Genomic DNA, 17,169 nt, shown 5'->3' with positions numbered 1-17,169 from the left:
CTTTCACTGGAAGCTATTTTACCTGATAGCAATTTGTATATCAAACATATGGCTTTTATTATTAAGATTTATAGAATTGTTTGTATTCCCCTGAACAGAAGGATAAAATTATTTAAAGTTGAGTAATAAAGCTATACGAATGCTGGATGTTTTTACTCTATTTGTGTATATGAGTAACCATGATTATGGAAATAAAATAGTTTGCAGAGTCAGTTGCCAAACCTAAAGAGTTAAAAAAAAAAAAAAAAAGATTTTAAGATGACATTTCACCACTTTTGAAGCATATAGAGAAATAAGGCACTGGCTTTGCAGGCAGGCCCAGTTGGATTTCAGCTCTATTCTTCATAGGTGTGTGGTCCTGGTTCATGGTCCTTCACCTCTCTGGCCCTCAGGGGCCTCATCTGTAAGATGGTGATAATAATTATAATACCTATACCATACAGTTGTTAGGAGGACTAAATGACATGAATGAAGCTGTAATCCATCGTGGCTGGGGTTAACCTGTGGCATGCAGGTGCTCCTGGACCCATGGTCTGAATTTAAACTCCCACCCATCTCACACTGACACCTCCAGCGAGGTTTCAGCTTCTGCGTTTTATTTAACAAGCCAGCTCCTGACCACGTAGTGCACTTAGCTGGACCCTTGACACTCTTCCTTGCTCCTGTCTGCCCCTACCCCTTTCTTCCTAATCACTGCCTAGGGTCCTGCTCCCATTGCAGGCCAGTGTCACTTGACTTCCATTCTCGTTCCACTTGGGCAAGTCCTGGCACATCCATGGGTGAGAACTTGGAGCTCCTGCCAGACGTCCCCACACCATTTGAGCCCTCTCCATTGGGCTGCTGGCTGGGGTCCCGCTTGGCTGTGCCCCCTTTCCCTTCTCTTCGGCCTGTGGTACTGAATCCCAGGGGGCTGTGTGGATAAGACTGCTTCATTCTCACCTGGATGTTTGCATTCTGCGAGAGGATGATTGGGAATGTAGATGACTCCTCATACCGTGAGAACTTCTGGCATTGTGACAAAGGGTGTGTGTTGAAGGGCGTGGGGGGTATCCTCCTGTCTATTGGCCCAGAGTCAGGTCATCTCTGGCAGCCATAAACTCCAGGGCAGTTTACCTAAACCTGGCTTTGTCCTCACATACCCCCTTATGTGACAGTCACTTATGTGTCTGACACATCTCCCTGATTTGACTGTGAGCTTGTGAGAGATTATCTGTTACTCATCTCTATTCTGGACAGATAGGTGTGCCGTGGGATGACGAAAGCAAAGTGCTGTCCTGCTCCCCACCTACGAGCAAGTGCCTATGCTCCAGAAACATCAAGGAAGTGTCTGCTTGCTCTGGTGCATCAGGTTCAGTGTCTCCTAGGAACTCTGAAATCTGAAAAGCAATAACCCAAAGGTGGAAATGACCCAATGAATGGGTAAACAAAACATGGTGTATACATACAAGCCAGACACAAAATGACAAATATTGTATGATTCACTTACACAAGGTACCAAGAGTAGTCAAATTCATAGAAGCAGAAAGTAGAATGGTGATTGCAGGGGCTTGGGGAGGGGGGAGTTATTGCTTAATGGGCACAGAGTATAAGTTTTGCAAGACAAAAAGAGTCCTAGAGATGGATAATGGTGATGGTTGTGCAATAATGTGAATGGACTTAGTACCACGAAACTGTACACTTAAAATGGTTAAAATGGTAAATTTTATGTTATGTATACTTTACCACAATAAAAAAATATTGAAAGGGTGGAACAATTTTAGTTGAGTCTGGGAGGAAGGACGCCTTTTTGCCCCACGCCTCCTTGACAATACACTATTTCAGACTTTGCCTAGTGCAGAGCTCTGCAAACAGAAGATGTCAATAAAAATTTGCTGCACACATCAATAAAGCAACTTGAGATGTCTGGCCCCATCACCAAGCCAGCAATCATTTCTGAGCAAACATTAAGGTCATCATCCACCAAAATGCCATGTCACAGCCCTGAATGCTTTGGTCTGGTAAGGGACCTCAGCATTGTCTCACAGAGACTTGATCATAACCACCTGGGTGTCAGATAGAGGAGCCTTCCCCAAATAGCTCAAATCTCCTCACAATTTTGCCCCCCACAGAAGACATCAGGCAGCATCTAGATGGCGCAGTCCATGCCACGGCGGGGTCTTGAAAAGAATAGCTTGGGCTGCCCTTTCCGAGTTGGCAAGGCCCCGGAGGGAGAGCTGCTGGCAGGGCCACGGCTACGAGCACTTGCTTTCACTGTAAAGATCTCTGCCTCGGCATCGTGGTGCTGCTTTTGCTTTCTCTTTTGATGTGTTGGTCAGCGTGGCAGTTTCCTGAGTTTCCAAAAGATGCAAAAAATGACGCAAAAACAGTTGTTGTCATAAAATTAGATTATCCCAAAAAAGATCCGGGAAGACTGAACAATTCCAAATTGTCCCTTTTGAGTCAATTTGTTACACCAACGGATGTTTTAAAAACACCTTATGAGTAGCCATGAGCAATTGTTTTTACTGAAGAAATTAATAAACAATAGAAATCCCCATCCTCTTCCCACCATCTGGGTAAATGGTTATATGAGTTATAAAATGGGAAAAGGAAAAATTTGGTACCCTCCTAGGGGACGTCCTAAATATGACTTAAGTTGGCAAACGTCATTTACAGGGGATTACATTAATGGTAAGAGAATGGTTGGAATTAATGGAAAAAGATACTATAGGAAGAATTAAGTTTATGAGAAAGAATGTGTAGAAACCCTGTTACTCATTGGTGTCCTAAGTTAAATAAAAACATCTTAGTAAGATATTGGGACAAAAACATCTGATGCACAGCTTTCCCTCCTAAAGATAAAGATTATAGATGGAATTTTGAATGCACCTGGTTTTGTGAGGGGTGGTGCTGTGCACTTTGACACTTTACATTGGGCCACACAGCCACTATATTAAGTACATGCATGATAAAGCTGTTCAAATATCCTTTATTCCTTTTCCAAATGAGCAATAGGTTCATGCCTATAGAAATATGAGAATTATTAAATCAAAGTTAAAAATATATATAAGGTTTGTTTAACACTTTGTAACCGCAATTGCTGCCGTCTCAATTTTGAGTCAGACACATAATTTATGCTTGCTGGTAGTAATAAGTTTAAGGTTAATACGAGGGCAAGAAGAAAAGAAACACAATGGTGAGAAACGTCAAGAACAGTGAGTCACGGACTAATTGACCACAACAGATATAATCACCGGAAAGAATTGGCCGACCACCGAGTTTTATTTAACCTTGTGGATTATTAATTTTATGAGAATTGATGTAATTTTAAGAAAAAATTTCCATTTAACTATTGGTTTAATAATTTTAAAAGTTTATGTAGTTAAAATGCCCACATTAACGCCCCTGTGTTGTGTAACAAATAAAAATGCTGTTTTCAGCCTGAAGGCTGCTTCAGCTGCTTTAGCTCCTCTGGCTGCGACAGCGCTGACAGCCCGCAGAGCAAGAACGTGCTTCAAAGGAACCGAGGTCTCTGCCTGTGTTTGTTATTTTTGCCGACTCTTCATCCCTTTTTTAAGGACCCCAACTCGACTGGAGCTGGTCTCTGGCATCTAGAGACATTTTTGGTTATTACAACTAGGGCATGGTGGGTGCTACTGGCATCTCGTAGACGGGAACCAGAGATGCTTCTAAACACCCTACAATGCACAGGACAGCCCCCCCACAACACGGAGTTATCCCATCTTAAATACCAATGCATGTGCCAAGCATGAGCCAGCCTGGGAAGTCCTCTCATGTATTTAAGGACTTAGACACACAGACACACACATACATGCATACTCACACCCTTACCCATTCCCTCCTAGTATCTTCCTTGTCTTTGTTCATTTTTAATGAATTACATTTACAGCATAAAAATACGCTTCTAGAATTTGCTTCTTGTTCAATATGCTTTAAAGCAATGAGCCATGCAATATGTTTGCCTGGGATTTAATTCTGTGCCTGGAATTCTGCATGACAGGGCAGAGGCACATAGAGGCAGGAAGAGGGGTGTCAGGACACAGCTACATCACAGACAACAGCCAGTGCCCTCTCCTTCCCGGAGGGGCCCCTCTGACCATTCTGACCTCAACACACAGATGTAATCAGCCAAACATGTTCACACATAAGACAGGCTTTCTGGAAGTTGGAGAGGGGCCAGGGGTAAGCAGGGGGAATGCATGGTGTTTGAAAAAATATGTTTAATTGGGGTCCCAAGGCATGAAGCTGGGGGAAGCCAAACCCAGCTGCAGCCAGATAAAGAGCACACCAAAAACACCATTTCCACATGGGTAGCCCACCATAGCCACCGCAATTGCTGTGGCTGCCGCAAAGGTGGTTGGTCTCTATAACAGCAGTCAAGTCATCGTGTAGATGGCATGCCAGACTCTCAACTGCATTGACACAAGAAGAGGCACCAGCAGACGTAAAAAAAAAAAAAAAGAAGAGATCCTCATCCTCTCTCTCCACAAAGCACACTCCAGAGTAATAGAAGAAGCATCTGATTTATGATAATAGCAGAGGACTTGATCACACCTATCTCAGTACTGGACAGATCATCTAGGCAACAAACCAACAGAGGAACAGTTCATCTATCAGACGGAGAGAACAAATCTATGGTTATGGGGGGGGGGACGGAGGAAGGGGAGGAGGGATTAGATAAGGGGCATAAAGAATAAGTATGATTTCTAACAATGAATATGCTAATAAAAAAGTTAAAAAAGGAAAAAATATGTTTAATATTGTACAGTTGTATTTTGAGAAATGAACACCTGTAATCGTCCTTCAAAAAGTTTATGGAAAAATGTGTATTATCTTTTAATTCTATTTTTCCATAAACTTTTGGAAGCACTCTTTTATTGGCATTTTCCATGATGCTTTCTCTCTTACTCCCTTTGAAAACACTATCATATCTTATCTTATGTACAGTATATCAATTATGCCTCAATAAAGCTGTCTAAAAAAAAGATCATATCTTAATTGAGTCTATAACAACTTCCTGCACAACCCTCCACCTTCTGTCATTCCATTTTCCATTTGCTGGAGAAGATCTGAGGACATAGGTGATCTGAGGACATAGGTGATAGAGCTCCAAGATGAAGGTGTCCTGGATCCTGAGGCTTTGTTTTAGCTTGTTTGTGTGGCTACAACAGAATATCTGAGACTGGGTAATTCGTAAGGAACAGAGATTTATTTCTCACAGTTCTGGAGGCTGGGAAGTCCAAGGTTGAGGGGTTATACCTGGTGAGAGCCATTTTGCTGCATCGTCCCATGGTGGATGGTGAAAGGGCAAGAGAATGTGCACGGGAAAGAGAGAGAAAGTGGGCGAAACACCTTTTTTTCAGGAACCCTCTCTGGCAATAACAGCATTAATCCATTTACAAAGGCAGAGCCCTCATGACCTAATCACCTCTCAAAGGTCCCAACTCTCAACGTTGTTGCACTGGGGACTAAATTTCCAACACATGAACTTTGGGGGACAGATTTAAACCACAGCAAGCCCGTTATGGACTATTATGCAAACAATGAATCAATTTTTATTATGTTAGGCATTGAAATATTGGGGTTATTTGTTATAGCAGTTAGCCTTCTTTGACTAATACAAACCATCATCACTACCATTCATGGGGTACTTTCTCTGAACTGGGTGCTGTGCTAAGTGCATTGCCTTATTTCATCCACACAACAACTGATGGGGACGGGCTAGCCCACTTTTACAGAAGTGGAAACTGAGACTGAAGCTGGTGAAGGACAGAGAGGTGTGATCCCCAAACCTGCACTCAAGTGCAAAACTTTCCCCTGCAGGCATCCAGTAATAAAGGCATGGGTGAAAACTGCATGAGGTGAGACCAGATGAGGAGTTGTTACGGAAATACCAGCAGGGAGTTCCTGCCATGAAGTGGGAAAAGTAATAGTTTATTGTAAGTATTAATTGAGAGAATGTGTCTAAGGTGTCCAGGGCAGGGCCTAGCATCTGGCACAAGTATAATGAATGCTAGTTTGACTTTTTTCAAGAGACTAAGCAAGAAGGCCTGGGTGAAAACAGGAGAGAATTATTCCAGCAGCAGCACTGGCAACACTTGGGCAAAGAAAGAGGGAGACAGGGAAGCTGAAGGTTGGGTGACTGTCTTATGTCGCTATTTCCAGGAACACAGCAGGAAGGGTATAGGAAACATCTTGCATAATGTGCTGTGGGATTTGGAGGAGGGAGAGAACAGGGCTGAAAAAAATGAGAAAGAAAGTAAATCCCCAAACCCTCTGTGATACGCAGATGTTCAGCAGAGGCACTGTACTCCAGGGCCTCTCCTGACAAGGGCTGTCAACAAACTGTCAGACCCTTGTTCAGATATATCCACTTCTGTCCTAAGGCAGATACTCTTTATCTACACAACCATATGCAAGTTCTTTAACTTCTCTGTGCCTCATTTTTATCCTCTGGAGGTGGGCATAAGAAATAGGACTTATCTCATTCACAATAACCCTATGAGAAAAGTCATGAATATGTGCAGAGTGCTCAGCCTGGTGTGGGGCTGCAGTGAATAGCCAATAAATGGTAGAAATCATCATGAAAATTTCCCCATCTTTAATGCTATTTTTCTATCTACCTTTATCTATACCTACAGACACCCAGATAATAGCTATGGGTACAGAACAGAATCCTTGCTTGTCTTGTTCACTGCTACATCTCCAGCCAGCTCTTAGACCAGCAACTGGATGCCAGTAGCTATTTAACTATTTATTGAATGAAGGAATAAGGAAACCCATCTTTCCACCTTTCCCTCTCCCCCTCCATCCCTCTCTCCCTTCCATCCATCCATTCGTCCATCCATTTATCCATCCATCTTAGAAAGGAAGCAGAGCATAGTGGCTTAGCCTGCAAGTTTTTTGTTCCAATTGTGGTAAGATATACATAACATAAAATCGAAAATTTAGCATTTTAACTATTTTCAAGAGTACAGCTCATTAAGTATATTCACATTGTTGTGAAACCATTGCTACCATTCATCTCCAGAACTTTTTCATCTTCACAAACAGAAACTCTTTGCCCGTTAAACACTAACGCCCCATTCTCCATCCCCCCAGCCCCTGAAACCCCCCATTCTACTTTCTGTCTCTGAGTTTGACTGCTCTAGGAATCTCGTATGAGTAGAATCGTATAGTGATTGTCTTTTGTGACAGCCCACAAGTTTTGCGATCACATAAGCTGCAGGATCCTGGGAAACTCAGCCTTCCTGAAACTCCACTTCCTCATCTGTGACGTGGCTGTAATATAATACCTACCGCACAGGGTGGTTGTGAGGTTTAAATGACATAACACATAGAAGGTGCAATTTTCTGTTTTAGTCTATTTCTGTTGCTTATAAAAAAATACTTGGAACTGGGTAATTTACAAGAAAATAAAATTTGTTGCTTACAGTTTCAGAGGCTGGAAAGTCCAAAGTCCAGGGAACACATCTGGTGAAGGTCTTAGTGGTGGTGACAGTGATGGCAGAGTATCACACTGAGAAAATGGTGGAGCAGAGAGAGCCTAACTTCCTCATTCAGTCTCTTTTTAAAACTCCTGACCACCATCATTAATCCATTCACTACAGCATGGTCTTAACAATCTAATCACCTCGTTAAGGCCCAACCTTTCAATTAACATAATGGTATTTCCCATCCTCTTAACACTGTCACAGTGGGAGTCAAGTTTTGGGGAGACACTCAATCCAAGGTGGGTACTTAGCCCAGTGCCTATAGAAAGTGCTCAATAAATATGAATATTAGTTACATATAATTAAATATTCTAAATTAATGGACTGGTATTGTGCTTCTCACATGTCTGGCACTGTCCTGAGCACTTTACATATATTAACTCATTTAACCTCACTACGACCTTATGAAATTGGTAGTATCACCATCATTCACATTTCACAGATGAGAACACAGATGAGCATGTGAAGGTCCAGAGAGGTAAGTAATGCGCTCTAGGTTATGTGGCTGGTTCACAGAAGAGCTGGGATTGAAATCCAGGTAGCCCGTTATCACCATCTCTTTCTAGTCTCCTCTGCCTCTGTCGGTGGGGGATCCTCACGTATACACCGACAGGCCTGGATCAGGCTAGCCGGTGAGTGCAGGTGTCAAAGCCACAGGTAAAAGGGGATATCTGTGGGAAGCCATGGAAAAATAATTGAAGATGAGTTTGCTGTTCCAACCTGATGGAACCCTCCTCCTGCCCACTTACATGTGCTGGTCTCCTTGGGGCCTGGGGAGCTGGGGTGCTTGGCCCTCTGTCTGCCACTGTGCATGGCCTGGAGTGTGGTCCCCAAATGACACAGCCAAGCCAGAGCCTTTTCCCCTTGATGGCAGAAAGTTCAGCAATCCTTGACACCCACCCACCCCCACCCCCATGCCCTGCCCTGTACTGAGATTTTTTTTTTTAAAGTTTCCTCTTCTGGTGTCCTCAGGGCAACCTCCCGCCCGGGCTTTATTGCTTTCCTGGTACCTGCAGTCCTATAAAAGTAGCAGAGCCTGGAGCGGGATCAGTGGCCCCTGTCCCAGAGACAAGCGTGTCCAGGACAGCAGGCTTCTCAGCATCTCAGGCAGGAGCCCAGGGCTTGTGCCATCTCACCCTGATGTCTGGAGAGGTGAGCCTGCTGATGGCATCTTCCTCTCCAGCCTGGCAGTGCCAGGGGCTGCTGAGAATGAATTCAAGGCTCTCCTCCCACCCGTGTCCCTCTCCCTTTTCCCCTAAGCAGGCAACTGTGCGGGACCTTGAGTCTGGCAGTGGCAAGATGAAGGAGCCAAGCGCAGGTGGCAAGAGGCATGCATCCAGGTTCGAGCAGTTTGTGCAGCCCTGCCTGATCGAACTGCTGGGCTCTGCCCTGTTCATCTTCATTGGGTGTCTGTCAGTCATTGAGACCGGGACGGACACTGGACTGCTGCAGCCGGCCCTGGTCCAAGGGCTGGGTGTGGCGATCATTACCACCATCTTCGGGAAAATCAGGTGAGACCAGTTCCGATCATTTAGCCTGGTGCTAGCTTGGGGAGCTGGGGGTGGGAGCAAAGCTGCTGTTGGGGACCCCCGGGCACACACAGGATTCCAAGGAGTGCTGTGGACAGGAGGGTGGGGTGGGAAGTCATACTGCCCGGGGTCAACCCCTGGCTCTTTGCCTACGAACTCTGTAGCTTTGGGCAAATCACTTTCGAAACACAAAGTTCCCTACATATAAAATGGGAATAATAGTGTATTTTGAAAATTATTCTTTTTCAAGCCAACATGTGCATGTTGTTAACCATGTACTGGGTACTATTCTAAGGACTTTAGTATGTTCATCATTTAACTCTCTCAACAACCTTGTGGGGTAGGTCCTGTTATTGTCCCCGTTTAACAGCTGGGAAAGAGAAAGGGCTTGTAACCTGTCCAAGGTTACAAGGCTAGTGAGTGGCAGAGCCTGGAGTTGAGTCCAAGCTGTCTGGCTCTGGTGCCCAAACCCGAATGCCTCATGTGGGAGGCAGGAGATGAAATGATGTGAAGAGCTTGGCCCAGATCAAGCATCAATGAGTGTTGGTGGCTGTGTTAGTGTCTCCACTAGAAGGGGGTTTTAGGGAAAGCAGAGGAGTGCAGAAGAACTAACCGAGGGCTTTTCCCACTTGGGTGTACAGGTACCTGCTGTCATCCTAGCCTGTCCAGTGGTGACCAGAGAGGAGGGGCAGGGAGAGGGAGGGGTCCTCTTGCTCAGCTCTTAACTGTACAAGAGCTTGATGAGGTGTCTGTGGGAAGGTTGGTGGGTTCCTAGGACAATCAACCATAATGACCATCTTGAGTGAGGCACCTGGCAGGGTGATGTGGGGCATGGTTAGTCCATATTTAATCTCACTCAGAAAATAGATCTGAATGAGGAAATTGAACTACTGTTTCTGAGAAAACCACAATGGAAAGAGAATGATAACTCCTTAAATGTCCAGGGGAGGCTGTGGGTGGAATGAAAAGTACATGATCTGTTTAGGAGGTCTGGGGTTGAATGCAGCCCTTGTCACTGCTTAGCTGGGTGACCAGGGCAAGCGGTTGAGCCTTTCTGTGAGCAGTGGTATAAATGTGGATAATGTTAATAGCTGATATTTACTGAACACTATGTAGACAGTACTATGTGCTATACATGTGTTAATACATATTTGCAACAGCCTTATCAGGTAGGGATCATTGAGGGACAGAGAGGTATAAATTGCCCATGGTCATGCAGCTGGGGTTTGAACCCAGGACAGCTGGCTGGAGAGACCATCGCTCAGGCACTGCAGTATACTGCAAGACCAGTCTTTTATTTTGTCATTGGCTTTTTCAACAAGTGTTTATTCAGCACCTACTGCATGCCAGGCACTGACTTTGAGGTTGCTGTATGTATAAGGTACATAAAGCACCCAGCCTGGCACCTGGCACACAGCAAGTGTTCAAAAACTACATGCTGAGTGAACAATGAATGAACGAACTAAGAAAGTGTCTTGATTGTTTTATTGTTAATGAGTGTGAAGTTAATCTGGGGAATATGCGTGGTCCTCAAATAGCTCAGCCCTCTTCCTGGGCAAGCCCTGCTCTGAATAACAGTTTCTCTCCCAGTCTGGGCCAGGTGAGATGGTAGAGGAGAGGCTGATGGCCTGAGAGGATGCTAACTGCAGTCTTCTGTGGGAAGCCACTCTGCTCCTGATTCATCTGCTCGCTTTGGCAGAGCCCAGGCTGAGCTACTTGAGGACAAGCAGGCCTGGCTGCTCCTCTCCCATACTTATGAGTCTGAGCATTGGCTGGTGCTTTTAAATCATGCACGATCTCCCCTGAGGGTCTAGGCGTAGAGCAGGGCCAGACAAGCTGGGGACAGCTAGTCTGGAAGTGTCAGGGTGCTGGACAAAGCCAAGGTATTCCATCCAGTCTCAGTTCAATGCTCTGTGTCCCCTAGGGGGAGAGGGGGCTGGTGGGAAGGTCCATTGGTGAGCTCTTAACATTTGGGGGTCACTTTCCCTCTTATGGGGAGCATTCATCTCCTGGGTACCAGAGGGACTTAATGGGCTGAACTCTAAGGATAGTTCCTTCATCAGAGTGGGACTGCACAGGATCCTGATGGGGACAGCAGGGGCTTGGGGGGCTTCCTGGCTCTGGGTCTGGCTGGTTGAACATCTTGGTGAATAGGAAGGCTCTTTATCCATGAGCGATGGAGGGTCTGGCCAACTTAAACCTGCCCTTTAACCCTAGGTTCTGACTTGTCTAACTCCCATCTACATCCCAAACTCCCGATCCCGATCCCACTCCCTAACCCAGTCATGAACCTCCAACCCCACCCCTGATTCTCAATGCCATTTCCAACCAGAACTCCTAATCTCAATTTGACACTCATCACACTTTCAGACACAAACTAGGGTGTTTGTTGGCTGAGCAGTTCAACCAATGAGGAGCTCTTGTTCAGGGCCTCGTTCCTTATAAGGGGAGGCCAGGATACCTCTCTTGGCTGCTGATCTGGAGCCTGGGACCTCAGTCTGACCTGTGGCCACATCTCTGAAGGGCTGGCGGGAGCTCTGAAGGAGTGTGGAAGGAGCTGAGGGACGGTGTCCCTGCAAGTTCTTCCTCTCGGGCTGTCCTGGGGTCTGGGTTTAGGGCTTATGGGCTGCACCTCCCTTCCCTGGTTCTCTCCCTGTGTCCTCACCCCACCCACCTGGCACCTCAGGGAAAATGGGAGAGATTTGGTGCCTATTTCTATTTGGGCTGGACTGAACCTGGCCCTGCAAGGCCAGCCTGGGGGGCTGGTTGGGACACATTGTCTCATGACAGCCTTACTGTCCAGCCCTGAACCTTGGCCTCATGTCTTCTGTCTGCTCTCCTGGGTTACAGTGGTGGATACTTTAACCCCGCGGTGTCCCTGTTGGCCACAGTCACCAGAGACCTCAACCTGGTGATGCTCATTCCCTACTGGATCTCCCAGCTGTGTGGGGCGCTGATTGGGGCTGCCTTGGCCAAGGTGGGTAATCCCTAAGGAGGCTGGGCTGCTGGCTTTGTCTGTGATGAGGCTGCTGGAGGGTGTGTGTTGGGGGGGTGGGGGTGGAATTGGTTGAGCCCTCTTCTACTGGGGAGGAGGACATGCTAAGTTACTTTGGTTCCCTACAAGCCTACCCTGTAGTGTCAGTGTCTGGACACAGCCCTTCACTGGTCAGGCCTGGAAGCAAATTCCAGAGTTGATTTTTCTCTTCCTAATCCTATTTCTGGCTTTGGGGTTGATTAGTATAGTTCTGATTTTTTTCATTCATTCACTTGTTTACTTGTTCTGCAAACATCTCCCTAAGCACTGACTGAGATACGGATGAGCACGGTCAATTTCCTTGAGAAACTCTTGAATTAACTTCTCTGTGTGTTCTCCAGTTTGCCTGCCTCTAAACTGAGTTACCTTTGATTGGAGTTGATACTCAATTTGGAATCCTCCTGTCCCAACAGGAAGGCTGACTCCACCTCTCAGCCACAGAATTTTTATAGCTCCACACACAATTCCATGGACGGACTTCCTTCCTTCCTTCCTCCCTCTCTCCTAACCTCCCTTCTTTCTTGCCTTCCTCTCTACCTCCTCTCTCTCTTTCTTTGCTATTGCCCCGATGTCTCGGTTCAACTAGAGGCCCTTCAGGATGTGTGTCTTGCTTAGCACATGCACGTGCATGTGTATGTGTGTTGGGTGGATGGGAGAGCCTTATCAGCCCGGCTGGGATTAGGTGTAAAGCTCTCGGTGCTGGCCCACTGCAGACTTTGGTGTCAAATCTCATTCTGCTGTCTTCCCTGCTCTAGTCTCTCTGTGCCCCCACTGGAGACCTCCAGCTGTCTCCCTGTCTGTAGAATGCAGCCTGGACCTTCCTGCTCTGATTCTCTATGAAAGGCAGCAGCACCCAGACTCTCCCTCCAGCCCTGCCACTTGACACTTGTCAGACGCGATGACAAGTGCAGAGTAGCAGCTGCCATTCACTGAGCACACCCTCCTCACTATGCACTTTACAGAGATTCTCTTATTTAATCTCCCAACATCTGTACGAGAAACCATGGTCAGTCCTTGGAGGGTGTTATATATGTGCCAGGCATGCCAAGTTCCTTCCACGTGAGCTAGGAGCTACAAATATCATCCCTGTTTTACAGATGAGTAAACAGATGCACAGAGAAGTAGGCAACATGCCCAAGTTCAGACAAGCTGGTGTGTGGCAGAGCCCAGATTTGGGGCCAGAGCCCAGAGGCATGTGTGCTGTCTTCCCTCCCGCTCCAGGCACCATGGTAACCTGAGGCCGATTCCCTGTGCAGCTCACTGAGCTGAAGCTTCAGGGCTCTGCTCACACAGGCCCCTTCCAAGGTCCCAAAGCGGCCTAGCAATGTGTTCACCTGGTTACATGTGTTTGAAAAGTTTGTAAAAGATATTTTCATATTCTTTTCCTCAAAGAGTGTCCTCTAAGTTACATAAGCTTCAGGCCTGTAACATCTGGAAACACCGCAGGGTTATCCCCGTTTTTCACATGAGCAAAATGAGGCTCAGAGAGGTCCAGTAGTTCACAATGAGTCACACAGTAAAAGCTGGTGGTGCTGGGGTGTGGACCAGATATGACCAGCTGCAAATTGGACATGAGGCTTCACTGGTTCCTCAGGGGGGCAAGATGTTAGGCCCCCTCCCCTCAGCTCCCAGCTGTGTCTCTCTCTGCTCCAACCCCTCCCCACTTCCGGCCCCCCCTACCTCGAGGCTGAGCAGCTTCTCTCTGCAGGTGGTGAGTCCTGAGGACAGGTTCTGGAATGCATCTGGGGCGGCCTTTGTGATAGTCCAGGAGGAGGGGCAGGTGGTGGGGGCGTTGGTGGCGGAGATCATCCTGACGGCACTGCTGGCGCTGGTTGTGTGCATGAGTGCCATCAATGAGATGCACAACCCTCTGGTCCCGTACACCGTCGGCCTCTGTGTCACCGTGTGTACTCTGGCAGGGTGAGTATCCCTCGGCAGTGGGACTACTGTGCCCAGATCTGGGCTGAGTTTCGGCTCTGGAAGAAGTTAGGCCTGAGGGTCACAGACTGCTGTCAATAGGCACCAAATGGTGGACGCAGGGCACTGGGCAGATGACAGGGAGTGGTGGGGACTGTGGTATCTATCTAAGGAGGCCACACACTTTCACTCTAGTCTGTGTGAGAATGTGTGTCTGGGGTGACCCTTCTTCTAAGTTCATTCAAGAAAAGCCAGAAATCTGGATTTTTATATGCAGTTTTCTAGTGTTTGCAGTGTAAACAGGGTGTTCCTGCAGACTGCGTTCATTCAGCTGTGAGCAGCCAGGTGTTAGTCTCAGGCTTGCAAAGATTATCCGAGCCCATTGTCTCATTTATTTTGAACCTCTCAGCAGGCTTGGGAAGGGATTAAGGAGACAAGATTGGGTCAGAGATTATTTCTTCCATTTTATAGATGAGGAAACTGAGGCTCACCTCAGAGAGGACAACAGTGACTTGTTTAAGGTCATTGGGCGGCTGCAAATTAAGCGACAGATCTAGGACAGGAACCTGCATTAGCTGAAGGGGATGAAGGAGCTCCTTCCTAATTCCCAACTCCTTCCTTTATTTCTAACGCAGAAAGCCTAGCCTTTCTCCTGGGTCAACCCTCTGTCATCTTTGGGACAGGGCTCTGGGATGGGCTGGGGAATGTGTGCAAAGCTGTGGCTATGCTTTGCTGCCCCTAGTGGCACCTGGTTCATGTACAAGCCTACTAAATCATCCTTTTGACTTTAGCTACTGGACACAGGGTCAGATGAGGTCTGCAGGACACCAGCTTGAGTGAATGGGATAAGGATACAGACACCAGAATACAGAATAAGGACACAGACACCTAGGAACAGCGCCCCCCCCCGCCAGAAGATGCTGAGTCCCAAGCTTGCAGCACAACAGGGCCTCAACTGGGTCAGCTGGATTGTAGCTAACACTTGCTGTGCGTTAATTATATGCAAGGCATGGGCTCTATCTGCATTTTCCTGTTCATTTCTGACAAACTACGGGATGGGTACTTTTCCCTCAGTTGACACAGATTGGTTAACAAAGGTCACAAAGCTAGAACTAGCTGGGCTGGGTTTTGAATCTAAGCCAACTTGACTCCAAAGTGGTTGGCAACTGCTAGACTTTGCTTTATAGACTTTGGAAAGACTTAGACCCATTTTGGAACTTGTTGCCATTATCGAACAAGCATTCTTTGCTGGCCATTCTTCTAGAAGGGTGTGTGGGGAGTGGCAGACTGCATGCCCGGGGGGTAGGGTGGATACAACTTTTACTTTCTAGTGATAATAGCCTCCTTACCTTCCCTGGGGTCCACCAGGAGCCCATGATATGGGAGTTTAGAGAGGGTTTCTGGGTGGTGTGGGACCTAGGCCTTGTTGGGGTTATGAATTTGAGGTGAGTTGGGGCCTGCTTGGCTGGGATCCTGGTGACCAGTGTGGCTGGATGTTTGCAGGGGTGCTGTGTCTGGAGCCTGCATGAACCCTGCCCGTGCCTTTGGACCTGCTGTGATGGCCAACCACTGGGACTTCCACTGGATCTACTGGCTGGGCCCAATCCTGGCTAGCCTGATTGTAGGACTGCTCATTAGGTACGAGCGTGACATCTGCGTGGCACCTGGTGACAGCTCCCAGAGAGTCCAGGGTTAGAGGGCTAGGCTCTCACTTGGGTTTGGAGGAGGAAACAGGGAGTCTTCTTCAGAGGCAAAGAATATGGCTCTATCTAGGACCTTTGGTTGCAAGTGACAGAAATCCATCTCAAAACAGCTTATGTCACAAAGGGGAATTCATTGGCTCACACAACTGAAAAGTTCACAGACAGCACTGGCTTCAGGTGGTGCTCAAACAATGTTTTTAGAACTTGGTCTTTCTTATAGGCTCCACTTTCCTCTGTGTGGGCTTCATACTTAGTTGGGATCTCCAATAGAGGCAGAGATGCCCACCAGCTACTCTAGGCTTATATCCTAGCAGCTTAATGACCACAGGAAATAGAAAAGCTCTAGAAAAAGTCCTGGGTCTGATATTCACTGGTTTGAATTGGACCAGCTTGGGTTCTATGTTCACCTCTGAGTCAATCACTGTAGCCATGGGGGTCAGGCACTCTTATTGGCTTTTCTAGAGCATGAGCCAAACCCTGAAGTGGGGGTGAGGTCAGCACTATCTGAACAACCGAGAGTAGGACCAAGAGTAGGGCAGGAATACCTCCCCACAGGGGTGTTGTACAACTCTAGGGGGCCTCATCCACATAGGACAACCACGTAAATGGTGCCCCCAAGAGCAAGCATGTTTGGAGACGCCACTCACATAAAACACAATGTGAACAGTGATCCCAGAATTGTGCAAAGGATAACAAGGTTGATGTTGCCAGAAGGATAAGTGGATTCCAGGTAGAAAAACTGCAGCGGCCCCTCTGTCCTGCTTGTCTTCTCCTCGGGTTCTCTTCTTACATCCTGTTCCTTCTGCTCCTGGTAGTGCAGGGATTTAGTGCAAGTTGGGCCTACCTTGCACTGTCTGGGAGAGGACAGGCACTGGGCTGCACCAATCTGGACTGCTGGATTGCCCACTGCAGCTGTGGAGGCCTTCAGGACTCAGCCTGAGGGTCAGTGAGAAGCATCACTAATCACTATGTCTGCCACTTGCAGAATGGCAGCAATGGGCATCTTCAGGAAAAGTGCTGGAAACAAGACAGGACACACACTCTCTCTCTCTCCCTGGGGGATCTGGCTATCAGGGCTGCACAGGCTCAGGGTCATCTCTCTGGAGAATTCTGGGCGTGGAAAGAGAGGATGAAGGGCATGGTCTCCCCTTCAGGGGCTCAGAGACTTCACTGAGCCATCTTTCTTGTAGGCTCTTCACTGGAGATGGGGAAACCTGCCTAATCCTGAAGAGACAAAGAAGCGGAACTGGTGGGATTCCTCCTGCCTCAGATGCCCTACGCTGACACATCCAGGACTGGCGATAGAACAGCTTCTGCATTTCCTGCCAGGGCAAAGGCCCAGAGGAGCAACTGATTGGCTTCCACTGACTTGGGCCTGGCTTCTCAGATACATTGTTGCTAAGTCCTGAGAATGCTCTGGGCTCTTCAAACTCCTTTGTGTTCAACAAAGACCTCAGCCAAGAGAGAGGTGGAAACAGCACAAAAGAAGAGGT

At 47.2% G+C, this 17,169-nt stretch overlaps 1 protein-coding gene across 1 annotated transcript; it reads left to right on the top strand.

The window, feature by feature from the left end:
* The first annotated feature begins 964 nt into the window (after positions 1–964).
* On the top strand, positions 965–16,960 carry AQP8 (aquaporin 8). Its single transcript, XM_063101117.1, has 8 exons — positions 965–995; positions 4,001–4,182; positions 8,466–8,645; positions 8,757–9,004; positions 11,873–11,999; positions 13,765–13,976; positions 15,477–15,611; positions 16,867–16,960. The coding sequence occupies exons 1-8, from the start codon at positions 965–967 to the stop codon at positions 16,958–16,960; spliced, it is 1,209 nt and encodes a 402-aa protein (XP_062957187.1).
* Positions 16,961–17,169: the final 209 nt, after the last annotated feature.

This window comes from Cynocephalus volans, chromosome 6 (genome assembly GCF_027409185.1).
Source record: "Cynocephalus volans isolate mCynVol1 chromosome 6, mCynVol1.pri, whole genome shotgun sequence".
Lineage (NCBI taxonomy): Eukaryota > Metazoa > Chordata > Mammalia > Dermoptera > Cynocephalidae > Cynocephalus > Cynocephalus volans.
Note: the sequence above shows the minus strand (reverse complement) of the source record. Positions and strands in the feature narration are given on the sequence as shown.

Coding starts and splice junctions, on each gene's coding strand:
- AQP8 (XM_063101117.1), top strand. CDS start 965: ATGATTGGGAATGTAGATGACTCCTCATACC. Junction 4,183..8,465: donor AAGTTGGAGAGGGGCCAGGG/GTAAGCAGGGGG, acceptor TGGTGTCCTCAG/GGCAACCTCCCGCCCGGGCT. Junction 8,646..8,756: donor TCACCCTGATGTCTGGAGAG/GTGAGCCTGCTG, acceptor TCCCCTAAGCAG/GCAACTGTGCGGGACCTTGA.